We start from the raw sequence: 14,605 nt of genomic DNA on the forward strand, positions 1-14,605 counted from the left end.
ATATATGTCAAAGGATGGACTTTGACCTCACTTTGAGGGTGAAACCACTTTTGCTTACTTTCAGGATCTTTTTACAGATAGAGGTCACAGCTAGACAAGTAGGCTTTTAGTAAGTTAGGATGACTTTTCTTGGACTTTGAAGTCGGCCTCCTTGGTGAGGCACTGAAGAAAGTTCTTGTCTTGCCTTAGAGCTTTTTCTACTCTCCCCCAGCTCCCGTTCTCATAAGGGATTGCTAAATATAAGGACCTCAGTAGCTGCTTAGGATTCCTGAATGCTTGAAACAAACAAAAACCCAAAACAGAGACGGTCATACCTGTGAAGACTGAAGTTCTAACACAGGTAAAAATGGTTTCTCAGGCATGTTGATGATCCGTGTAAATGACTTTTACAGATGGTTTATGTTTCCAAGTCTTTTTTAGTTCCTTTTTCCCCCCTAAGATGTGGAGCCTTAATAAAACTGATAGTTTTGTGATGTAGTAAAATATAGATAGCATAAAATTTATCATTTTAACCATTTTTAAGTGTGTAATTCAGTCATATTAAGTACATTCACATTGTTGCACAACCATCATCGCCATCCATTTCCAGAACTTTTTCTTCTTCCCAAACTGAAAATTCATGCCTGTTAAAACAATAACTCCCCTTCCCCGACTCCAGCCACCCCTGGCAACCACCATTCTACTTTCTTTTTCTGTGAATTTGTCTACTCTTAAGTACCTCATATAAGTGGAAATATACAAAATTTGTCCTTTTCTGACTGGCTATTTCACTTAGCGTGATGTTCTCAAGGTTTGTCCATGTTGTGGCATGTCAGAAGTTTCTTTTAAAGGCTGTATAATATTTCATTGCATTTTATTTATCCATTCATCCATCGCTGGATATTTGGGTTGCTTCCACCTCCTGGCTACTGTGAATAATGCCGCTATGAATGTGAGGACACAGATCTCTCCCCTGATTTCAGTTGTTTTGAGTACGTACTTAGAGGTGGAATTACTAGATTATATGGTAATGATGTATTTAATTTTTTGATGAACAGTAATATTTTTTTCCATAGTGGCTGCACCATTTTACATTCCCACTATGTTACCAACATTTTTATTCAGCTGTTTGAAATAATACCCCCTAGTCTTAGAACATTCTTCCCCTTCTCCAGAGTCAAAGAGTGCTTTCACTTAAATTTATTTATGCACAAAAGAAAGATTGTGAGATGCCAGTAAAGGGTTTGATAGAAAGAACAGGCATTGCTGATGTTTCCGTGAACTTAAAACAAGTTTTTATGTATGGATCTTCACTTCTCTTTCTCACCTGTGTATGAACACGTTCCCTGTGATTGCGATTATAGCCATAGAAATTTTAAAGTCATTTTTCACTTATCCTTTTGATTTCTCCATAATTTTTACTGCTTTTATAGATGACAACTTAGTACACTTTTTGTTAATAAACTATGTAATCTTTATATTTGGAGGCTGCCAGTTTTTTTTGGTGTGTTTATATAATGTTGCCATTGGCATCTTCACAGAATTCTGTTTCTCTTGAATGATTTCCTTAGGACAGATTCTCAGAAGTAGAGGAGACTGAGTCAAAGTTAATCAATTTTTTAAAAATGATTATTCCTCTGCATTTAACACTTTCTCGAGGAGATTCATTTTTCTTACAATCTTGACATTTGACTTCCTAGAGATTTATTTATATTTTTACAATTACATGTGTTGTTAAAATAACATTTTGTCATTCAATAAATTTTAAGGACTTAATCTTTCACATCAGTCCAATAAAAAGATAAACATTATTTTGCTGTACTGTAGGGGAAACTTGAATAGCCTAGAAGTTGTTTTTCAAAATATTTGTTTATACAAGTAAAAACTGTTTTTGCCTCTCATTAACTCTGACAGCTTTCTAAATGGAATATTTTACGTTGTAAGCACATGTAGATTACCTACTTATGAGAGGGGAGCCTAGTCCCTCTGGTGATATTTTGGCTGAGGCTTGGAGGTCCTTAAATCAACAGTATTTGCTCAGAACCTATTAGTGCATAGCTCTTTGACAGTACTGTGAAAGAGAAAAGTATTTAAAATATATTACCTGACCTGGAAAAGTTAATAATGCCAAAGGATCTATTCAGAAAAGAATTTATTACAAAAAAAGGAAAGTTAAGGCAAGCAATGGATAATCAATATGTAAAGCATTGTATAGACCACCACAGCCCCAGTGGGGGCTGGGTAATAAAAAAATTCCATGTAACAATTATTGCGAGATTAAATATGTAGTGTAGAAATTAATACACAGTTCTAATTTTTTTCAGGCAGTATAAGGAGTTAAAAGTAGCTAAAACTGCTCCCCTATCTGATGCCACACCCTCTCACAATATTTACAAAGATAAGTGGCGACCTCTGATCTCTACCCCATAAACATGGTATCACTGCCCTTTGCTCTTCTCCCAGCCAGTCACATTTTGCTGAAGAAGGTGGGAACAATTCAACTGAATTTATTCCAGGCCAGTACTCGAAAACGTTGAGAGACAAAATGTATTATAAGGCTCATTCTCCGGATTTCTTTAGGGTGTGCTCATGGGTGCAGATGTTCTTTGAATGACCTTTTCACAAAATTAGTCTTGTGAAGGACAAACATATCTCCTAGAGGCTTTCTCTGAGAGTGTTCAGTTGAGCAAAATCTAACTGAAATTGAATTACTATATGAACAAACAATAAAGTATGTACATTACATAGGAGTTTCTGGCCAAGGTGGTGGATTGTCTTCATGTAGGTACCTGATTTTCTTGGGATGCCTTTCTCCATACTCTTTTATGCTAAAACATATTCTGTTTGATAGTTCTTTTGATTAAGTGCATGTCTGCACATTAGTCACCCAGTGAGAAACAGTTGTGTGGTGAGATAACAATTGTCTTTGGTCTTTATTGCTTGAAGTACTTTCGTCCCCTCTGTGTATCCAAAAATCCTATTTGATGAATGAACTCAATAGCTTTTCTGTGAAAGACCAAGTTGTAGGAAAAAACACAACAGTTTGAACACCCCCAAAAGGATTTATTTTTTAAAAAATCATGGCTCACTATGGTAGTATACAGTATTATTTTGACATGTGTATACTTGAAACCAAATTTTAAAAACAATAGCTGTTGTAACATTAAACCATCATCTAATCACATGTCCGCCAGTGCTTCTGCGTTCTCCAAAGTCTTCTAAACTCTCCTCTGGCTCCAAGCCTCAGGGCCTAACACAGGGAAGAGCTTGGAGATTTTGTTTTTTCTCTACAATTCAGTCTTCAGCAACTTGAGAGCTTTCCTCATGTTGTCAAGCACTAGTGGGGGAGAAAGTTACAAGAGTCAAGACACCACCAGAAATTATCTTAATAGATATAGTAACCCCCCAAACTTGGGTACTCCATTGTTTTAATGGGTTCTATTTTATCATAGGGTGAATAGTTGGTCATCTTATTGAAAATTTTTTTCTAAAATTAGGCAAAATGGCTTTATTACAATCCACTTCTCTTCCAATATTTATTAAATGCCCTTTCTATAAGGCACTGTGATATTATCTGAGCAAGATACTTGCCTTTGAGGAGTCCAGAGTCTTATTAAGATACACGCTATTATTTTGAGACTAGTCAATACTTGGGATGTACTTCCGCTGTTCCTCCCAGCATCAATTTGAGGCATTGCTAATGGACCATCATAATCTTTCTGCTGCCCAGACGCGGCTTCAAAATCTTCCCAATATAATGTTCTAGGTCAGTGCTACCCAATAGAAATTTCTGTGATGATGAAAAATATCCAGTGCCTGTGCACTGAGTACTTGAAATATGGTTAGTATGACTGAGGAACTGAATTTTAAATTTGAAATCATTTTAATTTAACATTCAACAGTCACATGTGGCTAATGGCTAACATCTTGGCCAGTGCAATTCTAGGCAGCCACTAGTCATTGAGCAGAAATGGTTCTTAGGACAAAATCCAATTTTCTTCCCGGAAGGACTAATTAGAGGTCACAAGTAGGTACAGTCTCCCATTGAGGTACCTCATCTGCTTTGAGTCTCTTTTTTTCCTTTTCCATTTTATGGCAGCCCCAGGGGAAGTGAATATCTTGGCAACTATTCTGCGCTATTTTTCCTAACTGATCTTTAAAATTGAACTTGAATTCAACTTAAACAAGCTGGATTATCGGATTTCACCTTTGTTATTAAATGCCTTTTCTATAAGGCACTGTGATATTATCTGAGCAAGATAATACTATTTTTTTTTGTTATTTGGAAGGAAGTACTTAACAAGGCATGCAGATTAGTATAACTATTGCACACAGTTCTGTGGTAGAGGGAGTTGTGTGTTAGTGTGCCTAAGAGAAAAACCTTAAAAGCAGGTGATAAGGTCATAGAATCCTCTTAGAGAAAACGACACCTAATCTAAATAATTCATCTTCAATTGAGATTTTAAAAAATGAAATCAAAGTGAATCTGATTTGCCTGAGGACACAAGACTAGTTGGGGTCAAAGTGATTCTCTGGTGTCCCTGAGAGGGCATTCTCTTGCCTCACAATAGAGAGGTACAAAGGAGGTAACACTTACGTAGAGCTGCGTCCGAAGGTTCATAGGCATAGAGACGGTTTGAATATCTTCCAGTGATGTCAGCTCTAACTGTCAGGGATGGGTCTACAAAGAAAAAACAAAAGGGAGTGGAGTGCTGTGTTTCCAAGTGACTTCCAATGCATGACGAAGCCTACATATTTATCCATGTCATGTGAAAGGAACGTGGTATATGTCCCACTGGATCAGTTTCTCCTCCCTCCACTCTGCAACCCAGCCTCCAGCAGTCAATACCCAAAGCCAGGCTGAGGGCATGCAACAGCTGCACAGTGCTATTTGTGGAAAAGATTATGAACCCTGCTGTCCTATCTATAGTAACCTGAAAACAGGATAATATATATCATTTGGGGTGGTGTTTTTCAGTGGAAACATTGGCATTCTCTACTAAAGAATTATTTTAAACTTATGGGCATGGATGTTAGCTCAGGACCAGTCTTCCTCAGCAAAAAGAGGAGGATTGGCAGTAGTTAGCTCAGGGCTAATCTTCAAAAAAAAAAAAAGAGCAAAGGTCAAATAAGCATGTCGTGTCTCTATTTTCCACTTTATTGTTAACTAGCTGGCATTTTAAAAATAGAGATTTAGGGGTCATCCCTTATATATACACCAATATTTCTCTAGATTTAAATCTATTTTTTCACGTTTTATATTTAAATTTGAAATTATCAGCTAATGAGAAAAAGAAAGGCATTTTAAAAATAAGCTGCATCCAGAGGGAGGTAGTAGGATACCCAGAGATTTAGCAACCTTGCCTTGAGAGAGATGATTGAAGGAACCTAATTTCACGTCCTGAAAACTAGATGAAGCAGATATGTGAGAAGCATTGGCTTGTGTGCAAAGTGTGTCTCTGGTACTTGAGTGGACAATCTCTGTCATTTCAGAATTTTGGACTAGGACCAACATAAAGTACAAGAAGTAGACATTCATTTATTCAACAAAGACTTAAAATCCACTATACTTCTTGTTGGTGCAAAGGATACAACACATGGTCTAGTTTTGGTAATAAATTAATATCAGGAAGGCTTTTTAAACACCCAGCCATTGGCTTCCAATCCTGGCTGCACACTGGAATCACCTGGAGACCTTTAAAAAATACTAATACCTGCATCCCACTCCCAGAGATTCTGGTTTAATTGGTTTGAGGTGTGGCCTGGGCAGCTTGATTTTAAAAATCTTCCAGGTGATTTTAACGTGCAGCCAGCGTGGAGAACCACTGAGCTGGAGGAGCAAGCTGCCTCAGAGTTGGTTCTTATGACCGAAGGACTTGAATGTGGGCTAAAATGCTCTTAGACGGGAATACTGTGAACAGAATTTCTGCACAAGTATGACTGGGTGACCTCTAAAGTCCCGTTCAATTTCAGGGTTCTAAATTTTCTAAATCCTAATAAAAGCAAACCTATAAAATTAGCTCTGGGTCAGCCTCCTCCTTCCTTCGCTTTTCCTCTCTCTGGTTTATACATTTAGTGTGAACTTGGATGAATTACATAGGTGAACCTCTTGATTAGAGTGATCTCTGCTATGTGATGGATTTAATTATGGGTCGTCCTTATATCAGTATGACTTTGATCAAAGCCAAACTCAATTCATCTGTTCAGTCATTTAACAAATATTGTTGAGAGCCCACCACAGGGTCTTATTGGGAATATGATGATGAGCAGAAACAGATACCGTCCCTGCCACATGGAACTTATAGTCCCATGGGGGGAAATATTTATTAAAAATTAGCCAATTTGGCAGAATTCTGACTGAGGAAAATGCGACCATCAAGAGGAACGTGGTGCCACAAGAGCATATAGTGGGGATTTGGCCAGGTCAGTGAATGACAGTGATGACTGGGGAGTTAAGTAGGCGGCGTGAGGGTGCAGAGGGGGATGCAGGAAAAGCTTTTCAGCAGAGGGAACAGCATATGAAAAGTACCAGTGGCAGGAAGGAACATGGCTCCTTTGATTTCTTTTTCAGCCTATATTCCTAACTTGCCTAAAAAAAATTATCAAAAATGTCAGAAAGAAAAATCCAACAGCAAATTGAAAGTTTTCCTGATTGAAAATAGATATTTATAGGCCTGATGTATTCAGGAAGATGGTCAATACATTCAAACAGCTAACAGGATACTTGCTTCCTTCTCCAAGGTATTTATGGCAGAAGATGGAAAGAAAAAGTTAGCAGATGAGAAAAAAAATGTGGAAATAGGTAGACGCTTGCATTTTCTAATGAAAATACATTGTACGAATTAAAGGAATGTTACGCCCCTTGCCAGAGCTTGGCCATGGCTATGGTGGAGCGGCACATGAGGGTGGGCGAGGACAGAGCAAGAGATATGGCAGCACTTGGGTAATTTTCAGACTGTGTTTCATCTCACTGTCACTTTTACTTACCAACAAACATAATCCTGGGGACATATTGGCCATCAGGAGAAAGGTGTTTGTCAGTTGTTTCATACTAAGATTGAAAAAAAAAAAAGCAGCCTTTAGTTTGATTACTCTTCAGTCATTTTCAAAGTTAACTCAAAAATGTGTCCATTACTGAGCTAGGTATCTTAAGGTACTGTAAGGCACATCTCTTCCACAGAGCATTTATAATATAGATGGGGAGTCAAGTTGTATACATGAAATAATAAGCAAGACAGAGCAGAATGTAACTCAGAACATAAGGCAAAGAGCTGAATGTATGTGATAAACAAGGAGCAAAAAAGTTCAAGAAGGGAGAATTTTGCAATGAGTTATAGTGTTTGGGAAGACAGCTTGGATGAGGTAGAAAGAAAAAGATTAATGAAAAAAGCAGAAGTCACTTTTGGAGAAATTACAGAAACAAACAGGATTATCTTGAGCATTCATCTACCCACTTATCATTTTTTTATTTATAATTTATGTAGCAAGATACAGCACTTATCTTTAAGTCTATTGGGCGATACAAGTAGGAAAATGAATATTGAGGATCCAGTGGGTGAAATGTTATGATGGAGGATATGCAGGTGCAGTGGGTGTCCAGAGAAGACATTTGACCCAGTGTGCAAGCTCTACTAGGATCTTCTGAAGTGGGAAGGGAGGAATCTTAAAAAATGATTAGGAGTCAGTTATGTGGGAAACGAGGTCACTCCAGGGAGGAGGGAGAGATTACGCCAAGGTAGAGGAAAGGCAGAGCACTTTCTGGTATGGTATGACCAAGTGTTTGGGGAGGACTGAAGGATAGGGGTGCATGAGGCAGTGGTGAGAGACTGCTTCAGGAGCCAGCTCATGAATGGCCTTGCACACCATGCCAGAGTGTTTGCATTTGTTCATAAATAGATAAGCACTCTGGAGGAATATTAAAAGCAGTACCATAATTCCAACTTGACTTTTAGAATGATTACCCTGATGGCCATGTGGGATTAGACAGGATTTATTTGTAGGCAGGGAGCCATTTAGTAATACAGCAGTAAGTCAGGCAAAGTGAAAAATTCTGACACTAAAATAGTGGTCCTCAGTTCATAAGGAAGTGACCAATAGCAAGAATATTTAGAAGTCACAACCTATGGGCTACTTGACTGCTGGAGGTGAATGGGAGAGTCTAATCTAGAATAACACTTTCAGTGAACTAGGGAATAGAGAAAGAAGAGCTGTTTAACAATCCTGGACCAGACTGATAAACTCAGTGCTGAACATGTCGAGTTTAAGCTAACTATGAGAGATCTGGACCATGGTTGTGTACACAAGTTGGAAGTTATTGCATGTTTAGGTAAGATGTGGGGATTATTGGTGTGTGGGTGTTAAATAAAGGCAGATGTAGATGAAGTTGTCCATAGAGAATATAAAATATAAAAGAGAAGTAGGCCCAGTATAGATTCACCAAGTCACTAACACTGAGGTGTAGAAAGAGGAAGAGGAGCCAATGGAAGGGAGGCGAGGAAGAACTGCCGGTGAGGATGCTCTTTGAAGAAGCCATCCTGCCAAACTGTGAAGAGGACAAGAAGGAAAGAAAGAAGAGGACATATGGTTAGGTAGAGGAATTTTTTGAGTTGTTTATTGTTTGCTTGTTTCCATTTGGAAGGAAAGTTGGACCTGTTTGTATACTGAGTAGAAAGAACTTGCAAAGGCAGAAGGCTTGAACACCAGGAGAGGTGGTGATGGTGAAGCGAGGTGGGAAGGCACGAGGTTAAAGCACAAGTGGAAAGACTAGATTTAGACAGCCAGAGAGCTGTCTCTTCCAGAGAGAGAGGAGATAGGGACTAAGAATGGGTGTAGAGCAGCCAGGACTTAGGGGAAAGTGGCACAGGAAGGAATTTGCAAAAAACAAAAGCCTTCCAATTATTACAGCAACAGAGAAAATCTTGACCACAGGAGAGTATTTTTCAGACAACCTAAAATTATTAATTACTAAATGAAAACAGACATGCAAGATAGATTATTAATAAAATAAAATCTCTTTTTTCTCTCTAACCAATGAGATGAGATATTTGGCACAGATCCAAGGTAATGCAGTATGACTAAGATGTATAGGAAAAATAATTCATCCCTTTCAAATAATGATCTATGGAGAAATGTCAGTGATGATGAAAAGTCAACTCACAACTAGATTGAGGAGGACAAACTGCTCTGCCAATTTCTGGATGTCTTTATTTTCAGCAAACACTTTCTTCAAAGCTATAATATAAAGAAAAATCATTACGCATCCATCTCATCGTTGGTTAAAACCATCATTCTCTGTTACATTTTAGGTTGAACCGTATTTTTAATACAATATTCTACTTTGTCCCTTCATCAAATGATTAGTGAAGTAATATCTAGGCCGTTGACTACCTTTGATTCTTGCCATTCACGCAATCATTTATTCATGTATCCATTTATTTTTTTCAACCCATATTTAATGAGTAGCTTCTATGTGTAGGTACTTTTTTATGCCCTGGAAATAGAGCAATGAAAAAAAAAGTAATGTGCTTTCTTCATAGAGCTCAAATGCCTGTGTAGGAGACAGACTATACACAAGTAGACAAATAAGTATCTAATAATTTCAGGTGGAGATGTGTACTTTAAAGAAAAATAAAACAAAGCAAGAGGATTAAGAGCTATAGAGAGGTCAGGGTAGACCTCTCTGAGGAGGTGACATTGAAGTGAGACAGTGATCCATTTTGAGATGTTGAGGGTCTATTAAACTAGGCAGAGGGGACTGCAAGAGCAATAGCCCTGAGGTAGGAATGTGCTCAGATGTTTGAGGAAAAGCCCAAAGGCCAGGCTTGATGGAGTGGAGAGAAAACAAGGGGAGAGTGGTAGGAAAGGAAAGAGCCAGGGCCAAGATCACGTCCAGCCATGCAGGCCATAGTCAAGACTTTGGATTCCATTTTGCCTGTGATGAGAAGCCTCTCGAGCACATCAGTGATTGGATCTGACTTATGTTTAACAGCCTCGCTCTGGCTTCTGTATGGAGAGCTCACTATAGAGGGACCACTTAGATGACTGTCACTGTATTCTAGACAGGATATGATCTTGGTTTGGACCAGGGCAATGAGGCAATAGGAAGTTGCTGGATTTGGGGAGGACCTACGTAACATATGGGGCCCAGTGCAAAATGAAAATACAAAGCCTCTTTGTCAAAAATTATTAAAAATTTTAAGACAGTAGCAACAGAGCTTTAAACCAAGCATAGGACCCTTCCAAGCACTGGGCCCTGTGTCACTGCACAGTTTGCATGCCCATGAAGCTGGCACTGGCTTTTAGTTATATTTTGCAGGTAAAGCCATGGTATATGCTGATGTACTGGATATGGGATATAAGAGAAAGCAAGAAGTCAAGGATGAATCCTAGAGCTTGTTTTTCAAAATATGCACCGATGGTTAACACAAACCACGGAAATATTTGAAGTCTTTAAAACATATTTTTACTACATAAAATATTCTTTTTTATTCAACTGTGCTAGGTGCTAAGGATATAAAGATGAGTGATCCAAATCCTGGCCCTAAAGCTAAAATCCTGTAAAGGAGATTATATTTAGAAGAATAAATTACCTTGACTGTGTGGGCATTCATCCAAATGGTGAATAATCATCAAGGGTTTGTTGCTTTAAAAGAAAAAGAAAGATTGGATAATTTTTAATGAGTAGGTTTTCATGTATAACTAAATATCACTAGATGGTGCTCTTGAGACCTTTGAAAGAACTCTGTAACCCTTGTCTTTACCTTGTCTTGGATTTGTATAGAGCTTCTTCATATGTCTGAGTCCAGATGAGTTGATCACCCCAACCTACAACAAAATGAACCAGGATTTGTAAAGTGATGATAATTTCAGACCCAAATCTGTTGAAAAGTAATGGTAAAACTTGGGTAAATATATACTCCATACTAAAGAAGAGGCAAAACCTCTAGAGAAAGTAGAAATTATTATATATGTTCAGCATACAACTCTCAGCTGCAAGATTAAATTGTTCCCAGCTAAGTAGCATTGGAAGCCAAGAAGCATCTGACTCCTACCTCTGGAGAGGGTCTGTGGCAGTTTGGGTCCAGAGTCCTTTGCATCCTTTTTTGCTCCCGGTTTGACTGTAGTATCTTTGGCCAGAGTGTAGGAGAGGGCCACAAGGAGCAGGAATGCTGACACTGAAATCTTCTCCATGGCAAATCTGGTATGGAAGACAAACAAATAAGCAAAAAGTCAGTAAAACAAAAGGGAATTAGCAGTCTTCAACATCTTCAGATTGTATCACACCTCTGGGCTACAACAGGGATTGAGGCTTAGGTGAAATTGAACACATGCAATTGGAGAGAAAAACTACCTTCTACAGAATTTTCCTAAGAATACACAGTATAACTATCTGTCTATATCTCTATATGGATAGAGATCCATATAAATATAAATATATGATGTAGATCTCCCTAGAAATCTACAGTATAGAAATATATAGAGATATATTTTAAGAAAATAAACAGATGAATGTACTCTTATAGCTAAGGGAATTTACTTTTAAATTTTATATTTAAAAAATTTTAGTTCTGGAGGTCACCTTAGGGATAAATCCTCTTTTCCCTCCTCCCCAATGCCTCATTTTATGGATGAAGAATCTGAAATTCAGAGAAATGAAGACTTATGAGATGGGCACAGAACCAAGTCTTCGCGACCTTGCCATTTTTCCCTGCTGGCTCCCTTCTTCCCATTCTAAAACAATTACCCTAAACTTACGTATTTCTTTAGCATTCTGTTAAAATGGGAACATGGCCATTGAAGAATAAGATCTGAGTAAAATGATTCCTTATTTCATTTAGAACCTGCCAACCTTGCCACTTAACTGAAGACTTAACACCCATACAACTCTTTCCCTAGTGTAGCATTTACTCAAACTCTATATATTGGTTCTGAATTGACTAAAATACGTCAGTGCAAGTTCCTTCCAGTGTAATAATTCTTTGACTCTCTCTGTAGTGGTTGTGGGCATGCACTTTTGTGCACAAAAATATTCTATGGGGCTCATAACACAGAGAAAACAACCCCATGGATGTCTATCTGTTAATTTTTTTTCCTTTCCTATATTCCACAGTTAATTCTCAGAGAAAGTTACACTACTGGAAAGCAGATGCTTATGAACAGGAAAGTGAATGGGAAGATAAGATCCATGAGTGAGTGACGGCATGAGCTAGCTAGCAAAGTGAGTTTCACTAGCAAACCACTGTGGTTATCCAGGCACCAAAACATGCAAGACTGGAGACTGGGGATTGTAGTAAAGCCAAAGACTGAGACTGCTTAAGAAGAAATATCTAACTCTAATATCGGTGGAAGTTTTGAATTCAATCAAATGAACTCTGCAAAGGAAGCAGGATGAAAGATCAATGCTTTAAGGAAGGAAGTTTCTCATGTTCTGCCACCTTGACTGGGAATCTTTGCTAAGTGTTAGCTGATTGAAAAAAAAAAGTGTTGCTAAGTTACCAAATCCAGATAATGCCTTATATTAAACTGACCAATTATTACCCATGTCATAGTTGTAGCTACAAAATGTCTCACTCAAAAAAAATAAGCAAAAATCAAGGACACACTTTCTTCATTTTCTACACTCATAAAGACACAGAAATGCCAATGATAACTTTTGTATCCTAGAGTTCTGCAGAAACAACTCAAGTGTACCACAAGTCAACAATTCCAAGTGCTCTTAGTAAAAAGACTTCTTTTTAACGTAAAAAAAACCAGAATTTTTATGTGAGAATAACTACTTTTGGAATGTTAGTTGATTCAGAAGCATATCATGGCAAATAACTACTTTAAATTTCTCAACAAGCATTTGATGTTGTATTTTATTTATAGAAACAGCATCTACGTATATTAGAAAATTAATAGTAAACTGGTGGTGAAGTATTTTATTTATTTAGTCCTTTGACGGTTCTTGTAGTGCAAGTGGCCATTAGGACCCTGCGACAGCTCTGCAGCTTGCTGGTTGGAACTATGGATATATTACACGTGTTTTATGGCAGGATGACTAACGTAATTCCTGCTGTACAAACATCCTGCTCTGAGCTGACTTTGAGATTCACTCTACTGAGTTTTCATAACATGAATAGACTGTGCTGTTCAAACTTCCTGTATAAACCACCTCAAAACAGAACGCTAACCATGGAAGATTTTGATAATTTGGAGACACGCGCAATCTATGAAACCAGCACTTTTTAATGGCCACTATATCTCTGTCTTCTTGTCTTTAGGAAGGAATGACTTGCAGGAAGTTTCAGTGTCCCTATTCATAAATGCTTCAGAAAAGCAACCACAGGGGCCAGCCTGTGGCCCAGCGGTTAAGTTTGTGTGCTCTGCTTCAGCGGCCCAGGGTTTTCCTGGTTCCGATCCCGGGTGCAGACCTAGCACCGCTCATCAAGCCCCACTGAGGCGGCGTCCCACACAGCAGAGCCAGAGGGACCTACAACTAGACTATACAACCATGTACTGGGGGGCTTTGGGGAGAAGAGGAAGAAAATGATAAAAGAAGATTGCCAACAGTTGTTAGCTCAGGTGCCAATCTTTAAAAAAAAAAAAAAAGCAACCAGATCTCTCCTCTTACAGCCTAGCCCATGAATTTAAAGACTGAAGAAGCAACAAGGATATCTTTAAACCAGACAGAAAAAGAAAACTGTTTTCTGATTTGCAATAATATTCTGAGTTGCAATCTCAGGTGGGCAATCCAAGCTGAGATTTCACAGTCCTGTGGGACTTTGCTTTAGCCAGTGAGAGAGAAGCAGAGCATTAGATGGTGACCAGGGACTGTGGCTGAGACAGAAGACCCTGGGCCCCGTCCCTGGCTTGAAAACTAGAGTTCACCCACTCTTAAACCTCTCCTTTCCTAAGGGAGAAAGCATCACCTTGAACCAGCTCGGGGACATACAGCTCTGACCAAAGAGAGGCTCCAGTAAGCCTTTGGTGGAAATTCCATTATTTCCTCTCCAAATCCCCCTTCATTGCCCTTGCAACTACCTCGCATTTCTCTGCCTGTTGACTGCCTGCATCTATACCCAGTATTCAGAGCCAAAGCTCACTCTAACAAGTGCCCTTCCAGCACTGTTGTCAGGAGCCTTACCTGGAGTTCCCCACCCACCTGTCCGTGTGAGCCAGGTGGCCTCAATGCAGTCCAAGCTTCCTAGTGTGCTGGCTCAGCCGGGCGCCTCTATTTATGCCCCGGAGCACACCTCAATCCCACCCACTAATCTCATATTTACATGTTGCAAACTCGGAAAGGAGCTTTCCTTTTCCCAGGCAATTGTCTCCCCTGGGCTGAAGAGTTCCTTGTTTTTAAAGAGAACATTGCAAAGTGTATGCTTTCCAGTATGCATGTTTTTAACTATTTGTAAAAGCGTATTGTTAAGAGATTTGAAAAAGATGGGCAGAATGCCAAATCCAGGTAAGCTTAAATGAAGACATTTGATTTGCCTGAAGGCTGATTTGTCTTTACGTGATTGGATGGAGTGTGTGGTTTCTAGATTTTTTTTTTCTCCCCCTTGAGCAGATTGCCTTTATTTAGTTAAAAACACACCAGAGATGATTCACTGCTTCTAACCTCTACAGCCATCGACTCTGCTAT

At 38.8% G+C, this 14,605-nt stretch overlaps 1 protein-coding gene across 2 annotated transcripts; it reads right to left on the bottom strand.

Annotated features, from left to right (window-relative positions):
- Window positions 1-3,021: 3,021 nt before the first annotated feature.
- On the bottom strand, window positions 3,022-14,259 carry AGR2 (anterior gradient 2, protein disulphide isomerase family member). Of its 2 annotated transcripts, none has more exons than XM_014830618.3 (8): window positions 14,123-14,259; window positions 11,031-11,176; window positions 10,740-10,803; window positions 10,569-10,621; window positions 9,137-9,210; window positions 6,967-7,030; window positions 4,577-4,660; window positions 3,022-3,316 (listed from the first exon to the last, which is right to left on the bottom strand). In XM_014830618.3, the coding sequence occupies exons 2-8, from the start codon at window positions 11,167-11,169 to the stop codon at window positions 3,267-3,269; spliced, it is 528 nt and encodes a 175-aa protein (XP_014686104.1). In that variant the 5' UTR covers window positions 11,170-11,176; window positions 14,123-14,259; the 3' UTR covers window positions 3,022-3,266. The 2 variants fall into 2 exon arrangements, with proteins under 2 accessions (XP_014686104.1, XP_014686103.1); XM_014830617.3 differs by having other exon boundaries at window positions 14,105-14,248.
- Between the last annotated feature and the right edge of the window lie 346 nt (window positions 14,260-14,605).

This window comes from Equus asinus, chromosome 1, assembly GCF_041296235.1.
Source record: "Equus asinus isolate D_3611 breed Donkey chromosome 1, EquAss-T2T_v2, whole genome shotgun sequence".
Lineage (NCBI taxonomy): Eukaryota > Metazoa > Chordata > Mammalia > Perissodactyla > Equidae > Equus > Equus asinus.

Bases quoted from the DNA above. Each gene is read 5' to 3' on its own strand.
- AGR2 (XM_014830618.3), bottom strand. From the start codon at position 11,169: ATGGAGAAGATTTCAGTGTCAGCATTCCTGCTCCTTGTGGCCCTCTCC. The intron at 10,622-10,739 runs GTAAAGACAAGG...TTTCTTTTAAAG, and splicing joins CTATACAAATCCAAGACAAG to CAACAAACCCTTGATGATTA. The intron at 9,211-10,568 runs GTAATTTATTCT...TTTATATTATAG, and splicing joins TGAATGCCCACACAGTCAAG to CTTTGAAGAAAGTGTTTGCT.